Source organism: Mustela nivalis, assembly GCF_964662115.1.
Source record: "Mustela nivalis genome assembly, chromosome: 2".
Taxonomy (NCBI): Eukaryota; Metazoa; Chordata; class Mammalia; order Carnivora; family Mustelidae; genus Mustela; species Mustela nivalis.
In genome coordinates this window covers 95998609-96021656 of record NC_139021.1, presented here as the reverse complement: position 1 = coordinate 96021656, position 23048 = coordinate 95998609, and the positions used below count along the sequence as shown (strand labels likewise).

Below are 23048 nucleotides of genomic sequence, written 5' to 3'. Positions count from 1 at the left end.
TCCCAGCCTCGGCAGTAAAGAGCAAAGCACAGAACCGGTGGGAAAGGGGCCAAGAATCAACCACCAGCACCCAGCCTACACTCCGACCCATTCTTTTCAACCTGTGTTAACAAGTGTCCATTCCGCAGGACACGTGCAGGGCAGTGGTGAGGTAGGGGGCCTAGGAAGGCAGAGGAACGACTGCCCTAGGCCTCAAGGAAAATTCTAGGGAAAATTTAGAATTGGGGAAATGGCAAAATTGTTGCTCTGACCATGGTAACCGTCACTGAAATTACAGTGAAGTGAGCAAGACAGAGCCAGGTAAAGCATGCCACACACTCCCAGAAGGCCCCGTCTGCTACACTGGTAATAGCACCTTGCTCTCGTCAACAGGACCACTGCTGGCACATAGGGTACCACTGGACCAGTTTTTAAAAAGGCACCTCCTTGGGGGTGATGAACTATAAAAAGATATCCCCTCTGGGAAACCAAATTAGTAAAAGGTAGTCCCTCTGAGCTGACGAGTTGGGAAAAGGCAGGCCTTCCTCACACAGGGGGCCCAGCCTGGATGTTGGCCCCACTCACCCCTCCAGTAGGATGCTGGCCAGGAAATCACCTGACCACCTGAAGGCTGCAGCCCCCCTATTTTAATTTGCCACTGTTTTCCTAAGCCCTTTGCATATATTATCTCACGGAATGCTCAGAAAGGCCCTGCGAAACAAGCATCATCACCGCCCAGCTTACAGATGAAGGGAATACACGTAGTAAGTGGCAGAACTGCTGTTAGAGATTTGAAATCTAATAAGAGCCCATCAATAATAACAGTAGTAATAATAATGCAGGTACCTACGATGAGACAGACACTGTAGCCAGATCTTTACTCATATGACCATAGTCAATTCTCATCACAGCAGGATATGGCTATTATCCCCTTCAGTTCACTAGCCAAGAGCTCACTGCTCAAAGAACCTGAGCACCAGGGTCGAAGGTGATTGTCTGACCTGCGTGCTAGTGCACACGGCACGTGCACTTGACCCCCAGCATCCCATCATTTATTTATTTTTTGTACAAGTTACTGCCTCTCTCAGAGGAAGCCCAAGCACAGTCTGATCTGAGCGAACAATGAGACTGCACAGGAATCCCTGAAGCTGGGATTTCCTGTGGGTTTTTCTGTTGGTAAAACAAAAGCCCCTTTGACTCTGGCTCTTTGGGGGTTCCAGGGAACAAGCTGGCATTATCTTTGCACTGAAGGGCCTTTGACTCCCACACTCACTGCAGACAATGCTGAAAGGACACCCAAAGGACCAGCCAAACGCCCTGCCCACTCCCCAGCCTCACAGAAGTTCTCCCTCCACGAAAACAGCTCCCAGGGACGGCTCAACAAATGCACAGGGCGGGCAGCGAGGCTCGATGGGGAAGGAAGCAGCCAGGTCCCCCGCTCTGTCCCCATGTGCGCCTGGGTTCCTTTGGCTTCCATAATGGTTTTATTAAATAAATGTGAACCGTGACTATTTCTTCCCTGGAGCCAAAACACCTGAGAAGCCAAGGGAGTGAGCAAACTCTTGAGTTTAGAGAGAAAGGCGATGGAAGGCACAGTGCTGAGCTGAACTTCTTTTAAGGTTAGAATGCCCTCTTTGGGTATGAAATGATATCAGCAGGAGCGGGAAATTTTCTACAGCAGGAGAGGAAAACCATCAGAGAAGAAACCAAAACACAGTGTCGTAATGGAGAATCTTAGAGAGCTTAAATTTCACACAGATGAAAACTTAATAAAGACAAAACCAAAATTAAATTGCACCTTGAAAAATGCAAAGATTGATGGGATCAGGACCAGTGTTCCCTTTGCGGAGCCAGCTCGACATGCTCTGTCAAGCAGCCTTCACTCTCCATGATACGTTTGGTATTAATCACCCTTGGGAAGCCTTATCACAAGCAGCTCTAGTGTGCTTGGAGCCCAAGGCAGCGTCGCACATGCCAAAGGACCCACTCCCCTTGATTTCAGGCGGTGGGCATTTCAGGCGGCACCTTGACAGTTTCAACTCTCTCCCCAGCAGGTCTCTCAATATCAGTGGTGGTCCCGTGCTCCCACCAAGACAAGCAGAGTCTCTGGAGCCCAGGGAAGCATACAGCCTAAGGTATCATTTGCCCTTGGGCCGCAAAATGTGGCAATAAAGGATTCATCCAAGAGGCAGCCTGAAAAGAGGAATCAAAACTAGTGCAAGGCAGTCTACACAGCCTGGCCGTCCCAAACTGCTAGGCGAAGCACAAGAATCCAAGTGTCAGACCAAGGCCACGGAGGCGTGGAGCACGCAGTCTGGGAAGCTGAGTACGGGAACCTCCCCACCCCCCAGAGCAGACTGCCAGTGCTCCCTTGATGAGGGGCCATCTGCCCTCCTGCTCTGGAAACGTGCTCAAGCCAGACTAAACAAGACACCCTCCGTACAATCTTATTCCCGTCCTCCCTGTGACACCTCTCACGTCCCTCTGCCTGCTGACCGCTTATCAGCAGCCCATCTGAGAAACAGTAGAGACCACCTAATGAACTAGGAATTGGAAAGAGAGGAGAAAGGAGGGGGCAGGGGGAGACAAAGAGAAGCTACAATAACTATTAAGTACAAGTTCATGATGCATCATCTAGGATTCCAAAACCCAGGAGTCTCTGTCTGAGAACCACAGGCTTTCTCTCCGTCTTGCAGCCGTCTGATCTGACGGAACTCATACGGTGGCAAACCTCGTGTGCACAGACACAAAGCGGTCTAGGGTCTTTATTTATTCCACTTAGTTCTGGAAACAAGCATCTACTTGGCCACAGAAACACTGATGTGATTCAGTTAAGGGATCCGGGACCCAGATGAAGGTACGAGGAACGAGCTACAGGGTGAGCGGAGATCACAGGTAGGACCAATGTTAGAAACAGTTACAACAAAAGCAATTCTATGCACACACATATACAGATTGTGATGAGCTCTTCGACAAATTATTTGACCACAATTCTGCACTGAGGGCCTGATCTCATTCCCCTCGTTTCCAGAAGGGAGGATACTGAGATCCAGAGAGATTAAGGGACTGGCCTGGGTTCTGACCCCAGTCGAGAGCCCTTTCCATCTGGCCGCCTGACCAATCATAGCTGGCCATCACTGTATGCACAGCAACAAGTAACCTGAAGCATTCTGATCACAGCTTAAATGAGCTTTGCCTTGGCAATGCACTCCACACACCCATCTGATGTTTCAGGAATTCACAGGAATTCACGGAAAACAGAGACAATATCGTGACAAGGGCAAGGGTTGGCTTCGGGGATGCTGCAGCACATCCCCACCCCCGCACCCACTTCTCACCGTCTTCTAAAGCCACTCCAAATTATAGTCGTGGCGATGTGCTTTGATATGGGCTGCTGACATTTTTCTCTTATGAAATGTGTGAATGGAAACACCTTTAGAGGTTTTTATCATTTGTATTGACATAGAGTTGTGCCTGCATCTAAAAGCAACTTTAATTCTTTTTAAAAAAATATTTATTTATTTTAGAGAGAGAGAGAGCGCGCGCGCATGCAGGGGGAAGGGGCAGAGGGAGAGGGAGGGAGAAACTTTAGCAGACTCCCCACTGAGCACAGAGCCTGACCCAAGGCATGACTTGGGGCTCTACCTCGGGCTCGATCCCATGACCTTGACATCATAACCAGAGCCAAAACCAAGAGTTGGAGGCTTAACTGACTGTGCCCCCTGGCGCCCCCATGTAAAACCAACTTTAAAACAAATGCCCTACCCTCTCCTTGCTAATGCAGCCTTGGTTAGGAAGCAGTTCTCCTGCCATGGGGGCTAGGATGCACATGGTACTTTAAACCAGTGCCAGTCAGGAAGTCCCTGTCTTACCTCAGGTCTAACAGAAGTCATAAAAAGATAAATAAGACTAGGCCTGCCCTCAAGAAATTGAGCCCAGATGAATGCAAAGGCATACCCAAAGTATTTCTCTATAGTAAATTCGTGGTTGACTCACCCCTTCCCCAGGTCTGTAATGATTAATAATTGTTCATTTTATTGGAAAAGGCAGTCTCCAAATTTGAATAGAATACTGTTTAAAGGTGGTGGGTGCGGGGGGGTGGTGGTGATCATTTGTTTGTTAAAAACAGGATACCAAATTTAAGAGCAGTGTCACTATAAATTCATCCCAAGATTAGCCTAAGATAAGGCAACCCCCTTGGAACATCTCACTTTATTTCCACTGAGCCCTGTTCTACCTCAGTGAAGTGGGAGGAAACAGAGACAGTATCAATGCCTTTTCTTATAGATCACGTTATGCTTTTCAAAAAAGTTTCTAAAACAATATTTGAATAAATGTGCTAGATAATCCCAAATCAGAGAGCTAAGAAAATATAACAGTTGGATTAGAATTATAGAATTTGTCCATTTTTCCATTCACGGTACTACAGAAGTCACATAAAGAAAGACGCACAAAAGCCACATGGTTGGGAAATAGCTCAGAACTCAACTTAACAATCCCCAAGGCCAACTGGCTCTCCGGATAGAGGGTGAGATCATGCGTGCTGCATCAGTGTGAGACTGCGTGAGACGGTCCCCAGACAGCTGGGGGCCTCCCCCGGCCTGGGAAGTGTGTGTCCTCAACCACAGGGCTGCCTGAGAAGAGAAGGTCGACAAAATTCAGCAAACACAAGACCACAGCCAGGAAATGAATGCAGTTTCTACGGATGGAGAACTGTCTGTCTCTTCCTAGGGGAAGAGCAGCACATTTTCTATATAAGCATGAGAACCAATACTTTTGTAAATTATCTGCTTGTGTGCCTGCTCTCACTGTCTCTCTGTCAAATAAACAAATTAAATCTTAAAAAAAAAAAAAAACTGAGTAGACAGAAGGAAGTCCTGAGATGCTCTCCAAAGAAGCCTCCTATTAGTGGCTGCTAAGCCCCAAGCATTGTCTTCCATCACTTGGAAAGAATCCCAGGCTTTTCTACATCTTCCCTCTAGACTGGAGGGTCCATGAGGACAATCTAATACATCTTTAAGCACCATGCTGTGCACCACACCGTGCCATGTGCAGAGTACATAAAATAAACATTCTTGAGTTAACAAATGGATAAGCTAATGTCTACAGAAGAGAACTCTGTAAGCAGACAAGTGGAAACAGAAGGATTGATAGTCAAGGTAGATCTTAAAAGATCTTAAAAGTATATCCTAAAAGTTCTCATCACAAGATAAAAATGTTGTAACTGTGTGGTGAGGATGTTAAACTAGACTTATGTGGCGATCGTTTCATAGTATATACAAATATCAAATCATTATGTTGTACATCTGAAATTAATGTAGGTCAATTCTATCTCCAAAAAAAAGTCAAGGTAGTTTAAGGCCTCCAGATCTATTATTTGAACTGAATGCAGATTATCTCTGCCCAAGCACAGCTGTTTCATATTCCACTCTGCCTGGCCTGTGGCTATAAAGAAAAGCATTAGGAAAATATCAAGACTCATGCTGAAATACACAAACCTTTCTCCATCAGAGGATTTGGAATTACAAAACAGCTTTTCCAATTCTAACTGTCCAGTTTATTTGAAACCAGAGAACTCCAATTTACCTCCAAATTTACATCTTTTCTCATTTGACCCCTGTGAAGTGGTCCTCCTCTTCCCATCAGTGCTCGAGTAAGATCGTGTAAGATGGCGTTCACTTGTAAACGCCAAAAACATGCATTCTCCTGTGTCATAAACCAAGCCTAATACTCATGTCAAATCATCTTATCAATCCACTCACAAATTAAGAGACAACAACTGTGAAAAAGAAGTTAGGTTGGTGTACATGTAACAAAACTAAATTTAACCTCAGGTTCCACATTCAGGATGCAATTCACTCATTAAACTTGAGATATTTCACCTTTCAACCTAAGAAAACAATTAGTCTCCATGTAGGGCCACCTGTGAAATGCATGTTTCTATTCCTGGTCGACTTGTTTGCCTGGATGAACACGATCATGTTAACGATTAATATCAATCCTTGATATGTGCAACCCTGGGGAGTTAAAGTATTGCGTTCGGACAGCTAACTGCAGGGAGCTGTCTAGACCTCTTGAAATGGAATCACCTGGGAGGTTGGGGGGCTCAAAATACGTAATTTCAGTGAGCGGGGAATAGAAATTCACACAGTAGCTCAAATCCTCTAGGACAAAAATCACAGAATCCTAGAGCTATGAGGGTTCCCACGAGTCACCCAATCCAACCTTCCTCCCTACAGGCAGACTCCCCCACTGCATTCAACCACAGAATCACCCAACACCAACTTAAATGCTTCTGATGACCAAAAAAAAAAAAAAAAAGACAAACAAAACTCAGTGCTTTCCAAGGCAGCCTATTCCAAAATACATAAATCAGTAAGGATTTAATTTGGTTCACTCAATATTTGTAAGCAGTGATGAATTATGCCAAACTATGGATTGAAGCAAAGCTTCATGGAAACAGCTCTCAGTGAGGGAAGACCCAGATTCTAATACTCACTCTCCTGCCATTCCTCGCCTTTTTCCACTGCAATCTAAGCAGGCCTGACTCTGTGACCTCTATTTCCACTCAATGTCAGTGCGCCCTGATGGATGACTTACCCTCCAAGATTGCTATCTCGTACCTCCAGGAGGTTACTGTCTTAATTGCACTCCTCTGAAAGTTCAGACAGATCTGCAAATAAAGGGGGGAAGTCCTCCCATGACAGGCAAATGTTAAGAGTTGAACAGGCAGAACTTTGTCCATGTATTTTAAGAAGATGAGCACAACGCCACGTGGCTGGGACACTAACCTGAAGCTGAAAATTTGAAGCTGAAAAGTGACAGACAACCTAAGCCTATTTATTTCCATTACTTCATTTGCGACCAGGTCTCCTGCACCCACGGCTACCATCCTACTGACCAAATATATACTTTTCAGCATTTGCACTTGCTAAATGCACCTCAGTGTCTCACCTGCCAGAACTCAAGAGGTTTAACCCATTAATCTTCGGAAATGTCATCCAGCAATAAGCTCTGTGATTCTGTTTTTAACACCTGACCACTAGGGACCCTCGTGATCAGAGGAAGCCCTACGATCTCTGCTAACCATTTCTGATCGTGTGAGCCGCGCAGCACACCAGATGGCCTCCCCACTGCCTTCCAAAGCCAGCTATCTCTGATAGTCTTTGGTCAGCCACAGTCCTTCCCTTTCACTTGCTGTGAAAACCTGGAAACTGACTGCAAAGTCTGCCCAAATAAGCAGCTGGTAAACTGATTTCAAAAAAAAAAAATGGATTCAGGATGGTCAGAGCATCTGTGGCAGGCGTTTTAAAAATTGCATGATGGTTGCACAAAAGACATTCACTAAGGAATTTTCCCCACAAAGACATAAACGTCAAGAACAAACACTGTAAGTCTCCCTAAGGCTGAAAGTCTTACATTCCTAAATGGTGCTAGTTGAAAAATGACTGGCCACAAGTGGCCCAGGCTGTGCCAGAGGGGTCGGTACCCACCCCCTGAGTGGCAGCCAAAGGCATCTCTGGAAGCAGGGCCCTCTGCTTGCTTTGCAAGAACCCAGCACATAAACTGAATTCTTATCATCATTATCAAAACAATGATTCTAATAAATCTAATCTAAAATGTTACCTATTTTTATACTCAAAATTTTTGTTCTATGCTGGATTTTAGATATTATTTCAAGATCACTACTATATCCTCTCTTGGTTCTAAAGTTCTTTCATCGAACTTTGGCCAAAACCACACTCAAACAACAGCAACTTAATTTCCAATCCTTTTCCAATCAAAATTTTCAGATTTACTTTAAAGGAAAAGTTTTAATGCACCTAATACATTTTGGCTTCTTTCCTAAATTGATGTCTGGATGCTTGAGCATTGAGCAAGTATTATTTTTGTCATTCAACAAAAAATAATAGTTTGCATCCCATTTTTAAAATAGATACAGACGAACACAGCACAGAAACGGTTCACAAGAACAGAGATGTGAAGCTATTTGCCCAGATTGATGGGATTACAGTGATTTTTTTTTTTAATGTTCTTTTTCTTGTCTAGTGTTTTCTGTGCCTCCTGTAATGAGTGTGCTTTGCTCTTGGAAGAAAAAAAAGAACAGGAGTACTTCATTTAGGAAATAAAGGAATTTGGGATTCTTTCTGCAGCAGAGAGACGTGGGATTCACTCTCCCTCGGGTGCACAGACTTTCTCAAAAGGCCCGTTTCCCTCTGGGGTTATCGAAGGTGAGCAGTGAAGTCCCTGCAGAAATAAGGGAGGGGATCAGCCCTGCATGATCCCCGTGACATGGAAAGCCGCAATGCCAGTTTACACCTCCTGTACCACCCTAAGAGTTCCGGCAAACTTAAAGCATTAAAATAAAATGTGACTTCAGATTTCATATAGTCTGACGGGATACGTCCTGTCAAGATTTTAATACTTTTTCTCTCTGCAAATTTTCATTGTTTATTTGTGCAAGAAAGCAATTTAAATGGGATTTTAAAACAGGGATTAAAAAAATTAGATTATGTCAAAGTCTCATCTGCCAGGGCTAACAATTCACTCATACACACACACATGCGCGCGCACACACACACACACACACACACACAATGTTTTTTAAAGTAATCTCTGCCCAGTGTGGGGCTTGAACTCACAACCCTGAGATCAAGAGTCGTATGTTCTACTGACTGAGCCAGCCAGGCACCCCCTCTCATATTTTAGAATCTGTAAATATGTTAGGATATACGAGCCCCTATAATCTAACCCAGGTCTACCCTGAGCCACAGCTCGTCTCCATGGCTTCAGCTTGGCCAGTGGTTGAGAACACACCAGTGAGAGGCACCCACACGAGGGTTCTCATCCCGGCTTTACCTTAACTGCCACGTGACCTTGGGAAAGAGGCAGGCTAGCCCTGCATCTCAGCTTTGTACAGGGAAAGCGAAGTTTCGAAATACCCACCTCGGGAAGGTTTAAGGCGGGTAGCATCAAAGGGATTCCTAAGACATGCCTGGTACAGTGCAGGCTCTGAAAAACGGCAGACATTGTTATTCCCTGCTGGTAGCCGTGATGTCTTACGTTTACAGAGCGACTCATGCTCTTCAAGACTCTTTCAGATCTTTTACCTCATTTGATCTTCGGGCGGCTCTATCAGCCCCAAAAGCAGTAATTACTGCCCCCACTTTTCTTGTCTTTGGTCTTTTTTTGTAACGAAACGGGGAGGAAACTGAGGCCCAAGGTTACAGAGCTCAGAAAGCAGATCCAGGTTGTCTTTGAACAGCGGCATAGGTTCACAACTAAACCTCTGAAGGCTTCAGGTGCCATGCCTGAATATAATAAAATTAAGTTTCTTTTAAGATACTCCATCACTGGGGCCCCTGCGTGGCTTGTCAGTTAAGCATCTGACTCTTGATTTCAGCTTCAAGTCATGTTCTCGGGGTAGGGAGATGGACCCCCCACGGGCACCTGTTCAGCAGGGTGTTTACTTGGGATTCTCTCCCTCTCCCTTTTCCTCTGCCTCCTATTATTTAAAATAAATAAATAAATAAATAAATAAATAAATAAATAAATAAAGTTTTAAATAAATAAAGTACTCCTCTGTTTATACCTTAATCAAAGCAAACTGGTATTTCCACATCACTCCAAATTATTTAGGTTTTGCTTAGTAAAAATAGGAACTAAGGTTACTTAAAGCTTACTATCTCAGGCACTGGACTGTGCTTCAGAGCCACTGCCCCACTTAAACCCCATAACAACCCTACGAGGTAGGCACTGACACCATCCCCACTTTACAAATGGGGAAACTGAGGGATGACTAAGTCCAAGACTGAGATGCAGGCCGACTGTCTCCAACTCCCAGCTCCTAGGACTCTGATATTATCCAAACTTCATGTCTTAACTGAGCACACATTAAGCGTCCCCTTTCACATTTGAGGAAATCAAGGTTCCAAGATGTTAAGGGATGTGTCTAAAGTCACCGGGCCCTCTTCTGGCACAGCTATGACACAACCCAGCACCCAGACTCCAAATCCCACTCCCTTCCGAAAGTCTCAAATTCCTCTGCATATGTCTGAACTGTGCGTAGGGAAAAGAAGCCCTCTCATTCTTGCAAAGCAACAATCCACTTAAAGCCCTCGGTGTCAGCACAGAATTGACAGCGTGACCCGCGCGCAGGGAGGTGGAAACCGAGCGGTCTCTCCAGAGCCGGGCTGTGGGCGTCGCCGTCGCCAAGTCGGAAGTGGGAGGTGAAATTGTTCGCAGAGCGGCCCCTTGGAGAGGTGCCAGCACTGTGTTCCCTATCCCAACCCCAACCTCCTCCCTCCAGGTCGCTGGTCGGGTGGAGCCCGAGCTTCAGCTGAACCTCAGGAGGAAGGCGAGTGTGAGGGTCCCCACACCCAGCCAAAGCCCGAGTCCTTGACGCCTTCGTCCGCCGCCAGGACCGGCGGATCGCGGCCGGTCGGACTAGAGCAGTTTCGGGAAACGGCCGCTTGCCGGATCCTGGCTCAGTCCTAAAGGAGGGACCTGACAGCCCCAGACCCACTCCTCTCTTACCCCGGCACACCACGCGCCCTGCCTCGGTTTCCTTCTCCTCGAAATGGGTGCGCTGAACCCAGAATGGGAACAGAGGCACAACCCCGGACCTACACGATTTCCAAGGGGCAGGGCGCGCCCTCCCGGCCTGGATTCCTCCACCCCGCACCCGAGCCCCGGCCCCGCCGGCCATCGTGTCAGCGCCCCTACCTGCACCGCGGCCCCCGCCGCTACCGGCCAGGGCGCCCTGGGGTCCCCCGCCCAGCATGCGCCCTAGCTCCTCCAGCTCCTCTGCGGTTGGCAGGCTCCGTGCGCCCAAAGGCCCGCGGAGGGGGGAAGAGACAGCAAGCTGGACGGGAAGTGGGGAGGGGGGCGACGAGGAAGGGGGAGGCTCCTTCCTTCTCCGCGAGGCGGCCGGTTTCCTTTCCAGCCTCGGCCCCTTACACACTCAGGCGCGCGCGCGCGCGCATACACACACACACACACACACACACACACACACACACACACACGCCCGCGCGCGGCTGGGGAGGGCAGCGCACAGCCTGCCTCCAGGACCTCTGAAAGTTTGCAGTTCGCCCTCTGGCTCATTGCTGAGCGCACCCTCGAGGGGAAGTGGCGGTGGGGGAACGGGTGTACAGGAAAGGAGACTGGCAGCCCACTGGGGTGGGGTCTGCGAGGCACCTCCCAGACGCATGATTAGGGAAGTGACCAGAGAGCTGATGGAAGAGATGGGGGGGGCGGTAATGACAGGGTGGGGAGAAGGTGGGAAGAAGACCGGCCACACCAGGAAAGAGATGCGCAGAGCAATTGCTCAAAAATGAAACGGAATCCAACTTTCTGAAGCTTCCGGCAGCAGTGGACCGCTCCCAGAGCTCCTCCCCACGCTGGGCAGCCAGCCCAGGAGGCAGACTGTGGTCCATGCAGAGCTCTTGGGCCCCTGACTGATCTCTTTCGCCCCTTCTGTTTGGTTCAGTCAAGGAGGCTACTGAAGCGCCTCGCCAACCCCACCTGGAAATGCACCTGCCAGAAATGATTCTTGTCCGTAAGGAGCTCACCATCAGCTGGGAACAGAAACCAAGTAACAATATACATGCCGAGAACCAGGGCTTGGCGATAAAAAAGTGTTGCAGAATTTGGGGGGTAAGAGAGTATTTAAAGAAGTGTCAGGAAGCCTGTCTGGAGGAAAGGGAAGGATCTGGCTACAAATAGAGGGCCAAGGTGCTTCAAAAGAGAAGACCCTTGTGGGTGCAAACACATAAATGTGCTTGAAAGTAAATGTGTTTGGGGACAGAATGAATATGAGCATGGATATTAAGGATGTGGGGAAACAGTGGAAGGAACATAAAGTTGAATTTAATGAATTTAATGATACGGAAATCAGGGGTGCCTGGGTGGCTCAGTCATTAAGCAGCTGCCTTCGGCTCAGGTCATGATCCCAGGGTCCTGGGATCGAGCCCCACATCGGTCTACCTGCTCAGCGGGAAGTCTACTTCTCCCTCTCCCACTCCCCCTGCTTGTGTTCCCTCTCTCGCTGTCTCTGTCATATAAATAAATAAAATATTTTTTAAAAGAAAGAAAACGAAACCACTAAACCAGAATCTGAATTCAGTGATTTAGTTCAAGAGATTAGAAAGGGCCCTCAGAGTTTGTTCAGTTAGCTGACTGAAACATGGACCAAGAGGTAACCTACACTAAATGCTAGGGGTGGCAAGGCCAGACTTGTCTTGGGACACAGTAAAGGAACTACCCAAAGGCTTAGGGAAATTGGAATCTGGAGTGAAATTATCATATAAGACCTGTCACCCTCTGGGAGGGTCATGAGGACACAGCTTTCACCATGACTCTCGTAAATAGCTTTGTGACCCAGCATCCTTGGTCACTCTTCTCTGTGGGTCAGGAATTACAGTGGACACTGCAACTACTGAATGGGGACCCTTCAATGCAATGGGGATGACTGATCCCAGGGTGACAGGGTGAATGGTGGCAATGAATCACCAAAGGTAAGGGGGCGGGGGTTGATCATGGTCTTCCTAGAAGTCAAACAGATGGGAAGTTTACTAAATTCTTACTTGATCTGGATAAGCAGAAAAGTTCTAGTGCAAGTGAACAAAAGCTTAACTCGCTTTCAAAGTAAAACAGAGAGACTCGGGCCTTCAACCAATTCCCAGACTTGAGTCAGTTTACAGAAACAGAATTCCTCCAATGAAGGAGGAAAGACCTGGAACACTGCTAAAAATCTCTCCTGGTAATCCTTCTTCTAGCCTTCCCCAAAGGGACATATGGCCTTTTACCAGAGTGAACCTACATTGAGGAAAAGGAAGTCATCGGCCCTTTCAGGAGTGACTGGACACTGGCTCTGAGCCAACAACAATTTTGGAGAGCCCAAACCACTGCTGGATTCCACCAATCACAGTAGGGGTTATGGAGGTCAGGTGGCCAGAATTTTAGACACCCCTCTCACAGCAGGTGTCTGATCCATTTTGTGGTCGTGTCTTCAGTTCTAAAAAGCATAATCAGGACAGACATACTCAGCAACGGGCAGTGTCTCCACACTGGCTCTGTGGCCTCTTGCAGTGAGGGCTCTTGTGATCCGAAAGGCCAAGAAGAAGTCGCTACAACTGCCGCTGTCTAGGAAAAGAGTCCGCCCAAGCAATGCTGCATTGCCAGAGGGGCTGCAGAGATTAGTGCCACCATCAAGGACCTGAAGGAGGCAGGGTGGCAATTCCCAATACACCCCCAATCACCTTGCCTGTGTGGCGCGAGCAGAACACAGATGATTCTGTGACAATGACGGTGGATTCTCAGAAACGTAACCAGGTGGCGATGCCAACTGCGACTACCATGCCGGATGTGGTTTCATTGTTTGAGCAAATTAACACATCTCCCAGCTCCTGGTATATGCAGCTCTTGATCTGGTGTTTTTTCTCCATACCTGTGAGAAAAGACCTCCAAAAGCAGCTTAATTCCAGCTGGCAAGATCGGCGATGCACCTCACTGCTCATTCTCAGGGGTGTATCAATTTTCCAGCCCGACAGGAGACTTCAGTCAAGCAGGGACCTTGATTGCCTTCCCTTCCCCAAGACTTCATGCTGGTCCTGTGCGTCAGTGACATGATGCCGGCTAGACCTAGTGAGGGGAAGTAACAACTCTAGACTTATTGGAGAAACATTTGTGTGTCAGTCAGTGAAAAACTAATCTGCCAAGAGTTGAGGGGCCTTCTGTCTCAGAAGGGTTTTCTACAGATCCACTGGTGTGGGGCTTCCCTTCTTAGGTGAGGGGAAGCTGTATTCAGCCTTTCCTACAACAACAGCAGCAAAAACAAAAAGGTACAACATGGTCCTCTTTGGGCTTGGGAAACACCGTACCCCTCAGGTGAGTGGGCTCCTCAAGTCCGTTGGCCAAGTTGCTAGCTCTGAGTGGAGCCTGGAAGACAAGAAGGCTCTACAACAGGTCCAGGCTGCCGTGCACACTGCTCTGGCTCTTGGGCCAGAATCCAGCTGATTCAGTGAGTATCCAGCAGATTCCATGATGCTTGAAGAGAAGCAGATGGAGGCTTTGTCAGGCCCCTACAAGTGAGTAACATCACAGACCTTTATTTTGGAGGAACACCCTGCCATCTCCCTGGATAACTACTCTCGTTTTGAGAAACAGCTTCTGACTCACTCCGGGGCCTTCACAGACACTTAGCCTTTAACCATGGGCCACAATGTTACCATGCAACTTGAGCCACTCATCATGACCTAGGTGTGGTCTGACCAACAAGCCGTAAATCTGGGCATGCACGGCAGCATTCCATCATCAAATCCAAGTGGTATATATGATACTGGGCTCGAGCTGGCACCGAAGGCACAAGTAAGTCCCACGAGGAAGTGGCCCAAACACCCACGGTCCTCACCCTGCCACATCACCTTCTCTCCCCCAGCCTGCACCTGCCTTATGGCAAGTTCCCTGTGATCAACTGACTGAGGAAGAGAAAATTCAGGCTGGTTTACAGATGGTCCTGCACAATAGTCAAGCACTACCCAAAAGTACACCGTTGTAACACTATAGCTCCTTTCTGGAACATCCCTGAAAGAGATCGGGAAAGGAAAATCCTTCCAGTGGGCAGAACTTCGAGCAATGAACCTAGTCGTTCATTTCACTTTAAAGGAGAAATGGTCAGAGGTACAAGTGGCTGCCAACTCCTGGACTGTGGCCGGTGGTTTGACTGGGTGGCCTGGTGATGGGAAAATTGGTGACTGGGAGATCTAAGGAAGAGGGATGTGGATAGACTTCTCTGAGTGGACACAAAGATTTAAGATATCTGTGTTCCAGGTAAATGCTCATCAAAAGGTGATCTCAGCAGAAGATTTCAATCATCAAGCAGGTAGGATGACCCGTTCTGGGAATGCCAGTCAGCCTCTTTCCCAGACATGCTTAACATTGCCCAGTGGGCTCATGAACAACGTGCCCATGGTGGTAGGGGAGGGAAGTTCTGTGCGGACTCAGAAACACAGACTTCCACTCACCAAGGCCAAGCTCAGTATGGCCAGTGCTGAGTGTCCACCCTGCCAAAGACAAATGATAAGGCATCACTCCCCACGGTGACCAGCCAGTTTGCTGTTTGGTGGTAGGTTGATCACGCCGGACCTCTTCCATCACGGGAGGGGCAGCATTTTGTTCTTACTGAAACAGAGACTTGCACTGAAAACAGATTTCCCTTTCCTGCTTCTGCCAAAACTACTATCAGAATTCCTACCATCTCGAAGAGGCTGGCTTGACAGAACAATGGAATGGCCTTCCGAAGGCAGTTACAGTTCCAGCTCAGCGGCAATCCCTTGCAGGGGCTAGGACAAGGTTCTGCAGGATGCTGTCTGTGTATGTTCTGAATCACTGTCCAGTAAAGGGTCCTGTTTCTCCCATAGCTGGGATGCATGGGTCCAGGAATCAAGAGATAGGTATGAGAGTGGTACCTCTCATTAGCCCTAGTGATCCACTAGCAAAAAATTTGCTTCCTGTTCTCTAACAGTAAGCTCTGCTGGCCTAGAGGAATCCAAAGGGAGGAATGCTTCCACCAAGAGATGCAACAATTCCATTTAATGGGAAGTTAAGACTGTCACCTGACAACTTTGGGCTCCTTGTGTCTCCAAATTGATAGGCAAAGAAGGGAGTTACAGTGCTGGCTGGGTGACTGATCCTGGGGGACATTGGACTGCTCATCCGCAGTGAAAGTAAGGCAGAGTATGTCTGACAGGAGATCTCTAGAGGCATCTCTTAGCATTACCATGCCCTCTGATCGAGGTCGAGCAAAACTATATCAACCCAACTCAGGCCGGGCTACTAATGGCTCAGAGTCTCCAAGAAGAAAAGTTTGGGTTACCCTACCAGGCAAAGAACCATGACCAGATGAGATGCTTTCTGAAGGCAAAGGGAAAGGCAGAGTACGTCTGTCTCTCTCAGTTACAAATACCAACTATGACCAGTTGGAGAACCAAGGACTATAACTGTCATGAAAATTTCTTTCTTGTTTTGTAGTGACTATGTTTATTTTTGTTTGTTTGGGAAATAATCATTTCAATCTACACAAGCATAATTCATACCCAAGTTTCTTAAGTTCTGCCAAAGTTTTGGCCTTCATGATGTTTCTTAATTTTAGTTTTCTTGGTGAGCTCTGCACTGCCTCAAAAAGTAAACTATCCTTTAATGGGCTCAATTAGCATAAATAATCTAATTATGATTAGATTATTTTAGATTAGATTATTTTTAGATTATTTAGATAATATTAGATTATCTAAATTTGTGATACAAACTTATCTAATGAAGTACAATTTATAATCAACATTGTATCACCTAGGATTGTCAAACTGTTCATGAAAGCCTTAAAAAAAATCCAAAAGAATCAAGCAGTTTGGGGTGCCGGGTGGCTCAGTGGGTTAAGCATCTGCCTTCGACTCAGGTCATGATCTCAGGGTCCTGGGATCGAGCCCCACATCAGGCTCCCTTTCAGCAGGGAGCCTGCTTGCCTCTCTATCCCTGCCTGCCTCTCTGCCTGCTTGTGATCGCTCTCTCTCTGTCAAATAAATAAATAAAATCTTTTTTTAAAAAGAATTAAGCTATTTTATTAAACATGTAACAGATATTTCTCATAATGCAAAGCTTTATTTAGTTTTTGGATACCCTAATGTTTTTCCATACGTCTCTAAGTCTACAATTTTATAGATACAGTTTTCTACAAGGGAAGCCATATACATATAAATACAGATAGATATATATTTTTTTCTCTTTACATGCGACTAATTAAAGATTTTAAGAGGATGTTGTAATGACTATGTGTAATATGGATTAAGGAAGGAAAGAAAACAAAGATATTTGACATATTATTTTATACTTTATCTTTATTTTCTCCCCTTCCTTATCTACTTATCCTATAACAAAAGATGCATTAATAGTAACCAAATGTACAGTACACTCTTGAAGCTATAGTTTATGAAGAACAGTGAATATCACCTCAGGATTAGACATCTTCTTCCAGGAAAAGGATAGTGCATTTTTGGTTGTACTCGTCATGGTAAGTGGAATTGTTTTATTCGTGTCTTCACTCGGAAATGAATAATGGTTTAAGGAGATGTGAATGGGTGTTAAATTGAAAAGACGTGGATTGTGATGTATGTCTTGTGTGTTAACATTGCTAGGCTATAACAGCCGGCCATCTAATCAAACACTAATTTAGATGTTTCTGTGAAGGTATTTTGGTAGATGTAATTAACATCTACAGTCAGCTGACTTTAAGTAAAAAGGACTGCCCTCAATAATGGAGGTGTGTCTCATCCAATCAGTCGAAGTCCTCAAGAGTGAAAACTAAGAAAAAATTCTGTCTCAAGATTAAAGCCTCAAACCCTGCCTGAGTTTCCAGCCTTCCAATCTGCCCTACAGATTTCAGACTTGCCAGCCCCAACAATTGCATGAACTGCTTCCCTAAACTTTGTCTTTTTCTCCTATCTATCTATCTACTTCCCATCTATCTATTCCTGACCTCCTCCCACTCCCACTTGCCTACTCCTTCCTTTGGGACTCCTTCATGGGCTTCCCCCTCTCTCCCCACCCCTTATGTTAATCTTCCCAGAACTGCATCCTTGGCCTTCTTTTCATCTTAAGCAGACCTCACACTTGACCTAGCCCATCCACTTCCAAGGGTTGGACTCCCTGATGCAACTTCAATCCCATGTCTGACTGCAACCTCTCTTCCAAACTCCAGATTCAAATTTCCAGCCTAGACACTCCACTGGTCTCTGAAATTGGATACTTTCAGAAGGATTCTGTCTTTGCCCACACATTACCTGTGTTGACCATTTTTCTCAGGCAGGTTTACCCTCCCCTCTCTCCTTCCCCGAAAGCTAGAACCCTGAGAGACAAGGCCACGTACTCGTTCATCTCATCCTTCTGCATTCAGTCACTAAACCCTGTCCATTCTAACTCAGAATTGCCTTTTGTGTCCATGCTTCCTCTCTACACCCACTACCCCTGAACTACCCTGGGCCCCATTGTATTTTCAACTGCTACCTGAACATGACTAGCTAGCTGTGTAAAAAGCCACTCAAACCAGCCAAGTTCAAAGCCATTACCATCAACTCCCCCTCAACCCCGTACTTCCAATGCTGTTCCCCATCTCACGTGTTGGTCCTACTATCCATCTGATCAATCCACAGTACAGTTCAGAAGGCATCCCAGCATAAGGTTAGGAGCATAAGCCCTGCACATCTGAGCTTCACTACTTCCTAGATGTGAACTTTGGGAGGTTATTTAATCTTGTTAATCCTCAACTTGCTTATTTTCATAGAAGAATTAATAATAGTAGTACCACATAAGGTTGCTGTACATGGTCTGACACATGGTCTGGGTGGGGCACAGGCACTGGGGTTTTTAAAGGCCCCTCGGTGATGTGAAAGTGCTTTCAGGGTCAAGGCCACTGACCGAGTGGGTATTCTGCATGCGTCTGTGGTAGATTCAGAAAGACCATTTAGAAAAGAGGCAACAGTCCAGGTAAGAGCATTTGTAATGAGGATAGAGAAGAGGGGCTCACATTCAGGAGATACTTTAAGAAACAAAATGATACAAAACTTGGCAACTGGGCATTTAGAGTGAAGAAGAGAAAACCATCTAAGATGACTCTGGTTTTCACCTTGGTTGACCAGGCTCAGTGGATGGTGGTGCCTTAAAGCTGTGCTTCCCAAACATGCTGGTGCACTGTACTCACTAGGGGCATTTTTTTACATTTTCCTAGTCTTTCATCTGACTGATTGGGCTGGATTATATATCCCTGGTCTATCAAAGACCGGAGCATGGGACTGTTTGATTATCAACTTGATTACTCTGGGAATTCTATGTCGCAGTATCCTCTTCCAAGATAGTTTCTAGCTGCACTTAGCCAAAAGCATGCTGTCTGGGAAGCGGCAGTGAAGGCGTAGCCATCTGGCTTGAAAGGTCACTGTTGGTTAAAGGCAATGGAGATAGATTCAGACGTGCTGGTGGGCTCCGGTGTGTCCTTTCTATTCCCTGTGCAATGCCTGGGTATCCTCCTCAACTACTAATCCTGCTAACTAACAGCAACCCCAGGCTCCCCACCCGATGCTTCTCTACACACTCACAGAGGCAGTATATGTAAGATACTTCAACCTTCCACAGACTCTGTGTCCGGCCCGAGCACCATCCCACCAACAGCCGGACACGCATCACTTCCAGAGTCCTGGCAAGCTCCGATTCGTTTACCCAGGCTGGCGCTGGTTAAACACTTCTCTCAGATTTCCCAGCTCCACCCCCCCCCCTTTTTTTCAGACCACTGCTTCACCGGCAGCAACCACAATTGTGTAAGCTCGAATTTCTACGAATTCGTTATTCCACGATATCCACAGAGCTTCTGCTTCTCCAGCTGAACCTTCGCTTATAGGACTCCTGATTCCAAATCTCTGGTCTGGATATTTATGGAAGCCTCCCTTTAGTCATGATGGCAGCGTTCTCATTCCAATACAATGCAGTGTTAATTAAGACTTCGAATTGCAACTAAACCAAAACCAATATGCTCAGACTCCAGGAATAAGAATTTTCACAAGGATTTCACAGATTCCAAAGGCATAATGAAGTTGGTCCTCCGGAAAGACCAGAGTCTGCTTCTGGGAAACCAGCAGGACCCTGGCAGTCTCGCTCCTCTATGCCCTGCACACCTGCTTCCCACTGCTCCCAAGTTCACACATTTCTAAGTCAGCCCCATGGAAGGGCTTGAGCCTCATGGATCCAATTCTAACCCTCTAGGAATGAGATTTTCATTGATCCAGACTAGGTCAAGGCTTTTCTCATGCCACCAAGTATAACCAAGGAAGTGGTTCACCATACAGGAAGAGAGGATAGGCAGCCCCTGCAACCACCCTGAATGGCCTGCAGGGGACGATTGTGAGCAGGACAACCAACCCAAATGGTGTCATGGTGAAGGTCAGGCCCCAAGAATTCTGTGATTGTCAAGTGTTTCCCTTTAGTTTCCCTTTGCTTTTAACATAATTTCCATCATGGCTTTTACCTCGTAGTGTTGGCCATGGAGGTAAGTTGTTGTTTTTGCTTTTTAAGTAGCCTCCATGCCCAGTGTGGGGCTTGAACTCATGACCCTGAGATCAAGAGATGGATGCTCTACCCACTGAGCCACCCTGCTGTGGATGTAAGTTCTGAATACTGAGGTGTGTGAAGGACATCTACAGGAAAAATAACTGAGAGCAAATAATGAAGCGATAATTGTTCTGTTGATCTTTTTGAATTTAAAATTTTGGAAAGCTTTCCTTCATGAATACTACCAAAATCTCCCTAAGAGCAGAAGTGGAGTAACATCACAGATGCCGGTACAATCCAAGGTCGCAGTCTTGACTTCCTGCATCCTTAACAGAGCTGGCAGCCTTCCTGTTATATCAACACGATGCACATCGACAGGTAGCGCTCACAGAGCTGATGAACACTGAATCCTATAGGTATAAATTTGAAGCAAGCAACCAGGAGCTCAGGGAGAAAACACGTACAACTCTTTTGCCAGGACAGTGAATTTCAAAAATTGTGTTTAAGGATATGGGAATGTGGGGCACTTGGCTGGCTCAGTGGGTTAAAGCCTCTGCCTTCGGCTCAGGTCATGATCCCAGGATCCTGGGATAGAGCCCTGAATTGGGCTCTCTGCTCAGCAGGGAGCCTGTTTCCCCCTCTCTGTCTGCCTGCTGCTCTGCCTACTTGTGATCTGTCAAATAAATGAATAAAATCTTTTTTTTTAAAGGATATGGGAATATCTAAGGAGTTTGTTAGTAATACCTACTGTTTTTTGGACACTTATGACATGCCAGACACAGGTATACACAGTTTAAACTTGTTAAATTTATTTCACCTTTGTGACCACCCAATTATTATACCTATTTTCAGACTAGATCATTGAGGCACAGAGAGGTTAGAACTAACCCAAGTTCATGAACACAGTAAGCGGCAGAGGAGGGATTTGAACCAGCATTCCAGCTGGAGAGCCCACATTCCTAACCACCATGATACACTTGTCTCTCACTAGATAAAAATGGTATTCTCCAGTGCCTGAACATAAATTATCACTCTCCCTTCATATAATGAGACTTATATTTAGGTAATCATTCATTCATTCTCCTGCATTTTCATGCGTAGTATCTTCCCTCCACCTAAACACACACACACACACACACACACACACACTCCCTTAGGCTCATTCCCAACAGTCAGTGAGAGGAGAGAAGGTAAGATAGAACAATTCTGCCTTCTATATAAATAACGTGTCTTTTTATCTCCCCTTCTAAAGTGCAAGTTCTTTGAGGGCAAATGTCATGCCTGATTCATCCTTGCATCCTCTGGCCAGAAGACTTACTAGAATGAATGTTCTAAATTGGGATGCTGCTACAGGCTAACTGAGTTATTTCCTAGGTCTCCTGCAAATCCTCCCAGTATGGCAATGATAGATATGCATGAGAATTCCCATCAAGTTGCACAGCTACAGTTCAATAGGAAATATTCTCATTGAGAACAATAACAGTGCTTGAACAATTCTGGGAAATTTAATTGTCTAAAGGAGATCTTTTCTTTAAAAAAAATAATAAACTTGAATGAATTGGAGAAAAGAAATCTGTCTTAAACTCAGGAAATAACTTTAGACAACATGAAAACACTCATTTGTTAAAGCCTGGAAATAGGAAGTTGGTTCAGTTTCAAATACCATCAGATAATGGCCATGCCAAAGGATGTTATCATAGCTTTAGGCTAAATATATAATATAAAGATCCTTCCTTTTGCAGCCCATATTGTCTAAAAGCTATGATATGAGATACTACATGGAAAAGCGTAGGCTCTCCTTCTAGACATGCGATCCTGTGACCCACCCCCCCCTCCCAACCAGTGGCACATCTTGATCTCCCAGTGATGAGTCTCTGCTGGAGAGTTGGCATTCGAAATGGGTTTGGATGAGCCAAGAAGAAAGGGTGCTCTCATTTTGTTCCACGTAAGAGCTACCGCCCAAGGTTCTTTACCCGTTCTTGCCTTGGTTTACCGTATCAAATGTAGGCACAGCTAATACTGCTGACAAGAATCTCTCCAGATATTTATTCATAATTATAGTTCGTTGTAGGAGAGCCAAAGGGCGTTCCTCTCCTTACCACTCTCTGCTTTGAATACTTTGATCTGTATTAGAAATTCAGGATCTATACTTTTTCGAAGTTTCACCAAGAGCCACTATCCCTCTCACAGACTCTCATTAGTCTTCAGTTTAACGCTGCGCCATGTCACCATCTCTACCACGAAATAGGCAGCACTTCCCCCACACACACACACCCATCCTCTTTCCATCTGACAGATAACTCTGTGGCTCTCACAGTTCTCATTCAAAATGGACATCAATCCCCATAAGAATACACGGACAACCTCACTGTCATCAAAAAGCTCAATGACCTCAAAGTTTCTTCTCTGATTTTCAATATTGCCTCTCAGTGATGAAGAAAACTTTGGCCAACCAGCTTCATTGCATTACTTCTCTAATTCTCGCACAGTTGATTTTGTGATCTGCGTCCATTCCTGGCTTTCTTTGGAGGAAATGTGACCCCCTTAGCGGATGTCCACTACAACCACGAGGAATCTGTAAATACTCCAGTTCAACAAAGTTACATTCGTACAGAACAGTTTGGCAAGTTTTAGGAAGTGAAACAGGCAGGCCCAACATGGACCCACTTATGTAGACGACTGTCCAAAGTCACAAGACAGTCTCCTTAGTAAAGGGAAGCTACCCACAAAGCATTTTCCCAGTTGGCTCTTTCTTTCCATACATTTCAAGGTGAGTAAAGCAAATGTGTTCTTTCTTCTTCTCTGGCAAATACTGTTAATGGCCAGGTCTCTACAGAAATGTTTCTGGGGAAGAATGTTCACACCATTCAGCCAACTTGAAAATTGAATCCAAAAATCCATTGAGGATTCTTTTTGCAATTAGATGCATGTGTTTGGAGGGTAAACTGTTTTATTTCCTAGTTTTCGTCTTTGAAAACAAG

At 46.0% G+C, this 23048-nt stretch overlaps 1 protein-coding gene across 6 annotated transcripts in view; it reads right to left on the bottom strand.

Annotated features, from left to right (window-relative positions):
- The window catches only part of DISC1 (DISC1 scaffold protein), a 370404-nt gene extending 359313 nt beyond the window's left edge, over positions 1-11091 (bottom strand). For 3 of the 6 annotated variants that reach the window (XM_082718904.1, XM_082718905.1, XM_082718907.1), the window contains exon 1: positions 10705-11090. In XM_082718904.1, coding sequence (XP_082575030.1) covers positions 10705-10762 — 58 coding nt within the window. In that variant the 5' untranslated portion in view covers positions 10763-11090. Of the gene's footprint in view, positions 1-10704 lie in introns of all 6 variants that reach the window. The other 3 variants (XM_082718903.1, XM_082718902.1, XM_082718906.1) reach the window with 2 other exon arrangements.
- Positions 11092-23048: the final 11957 nt, after the last annotated feature.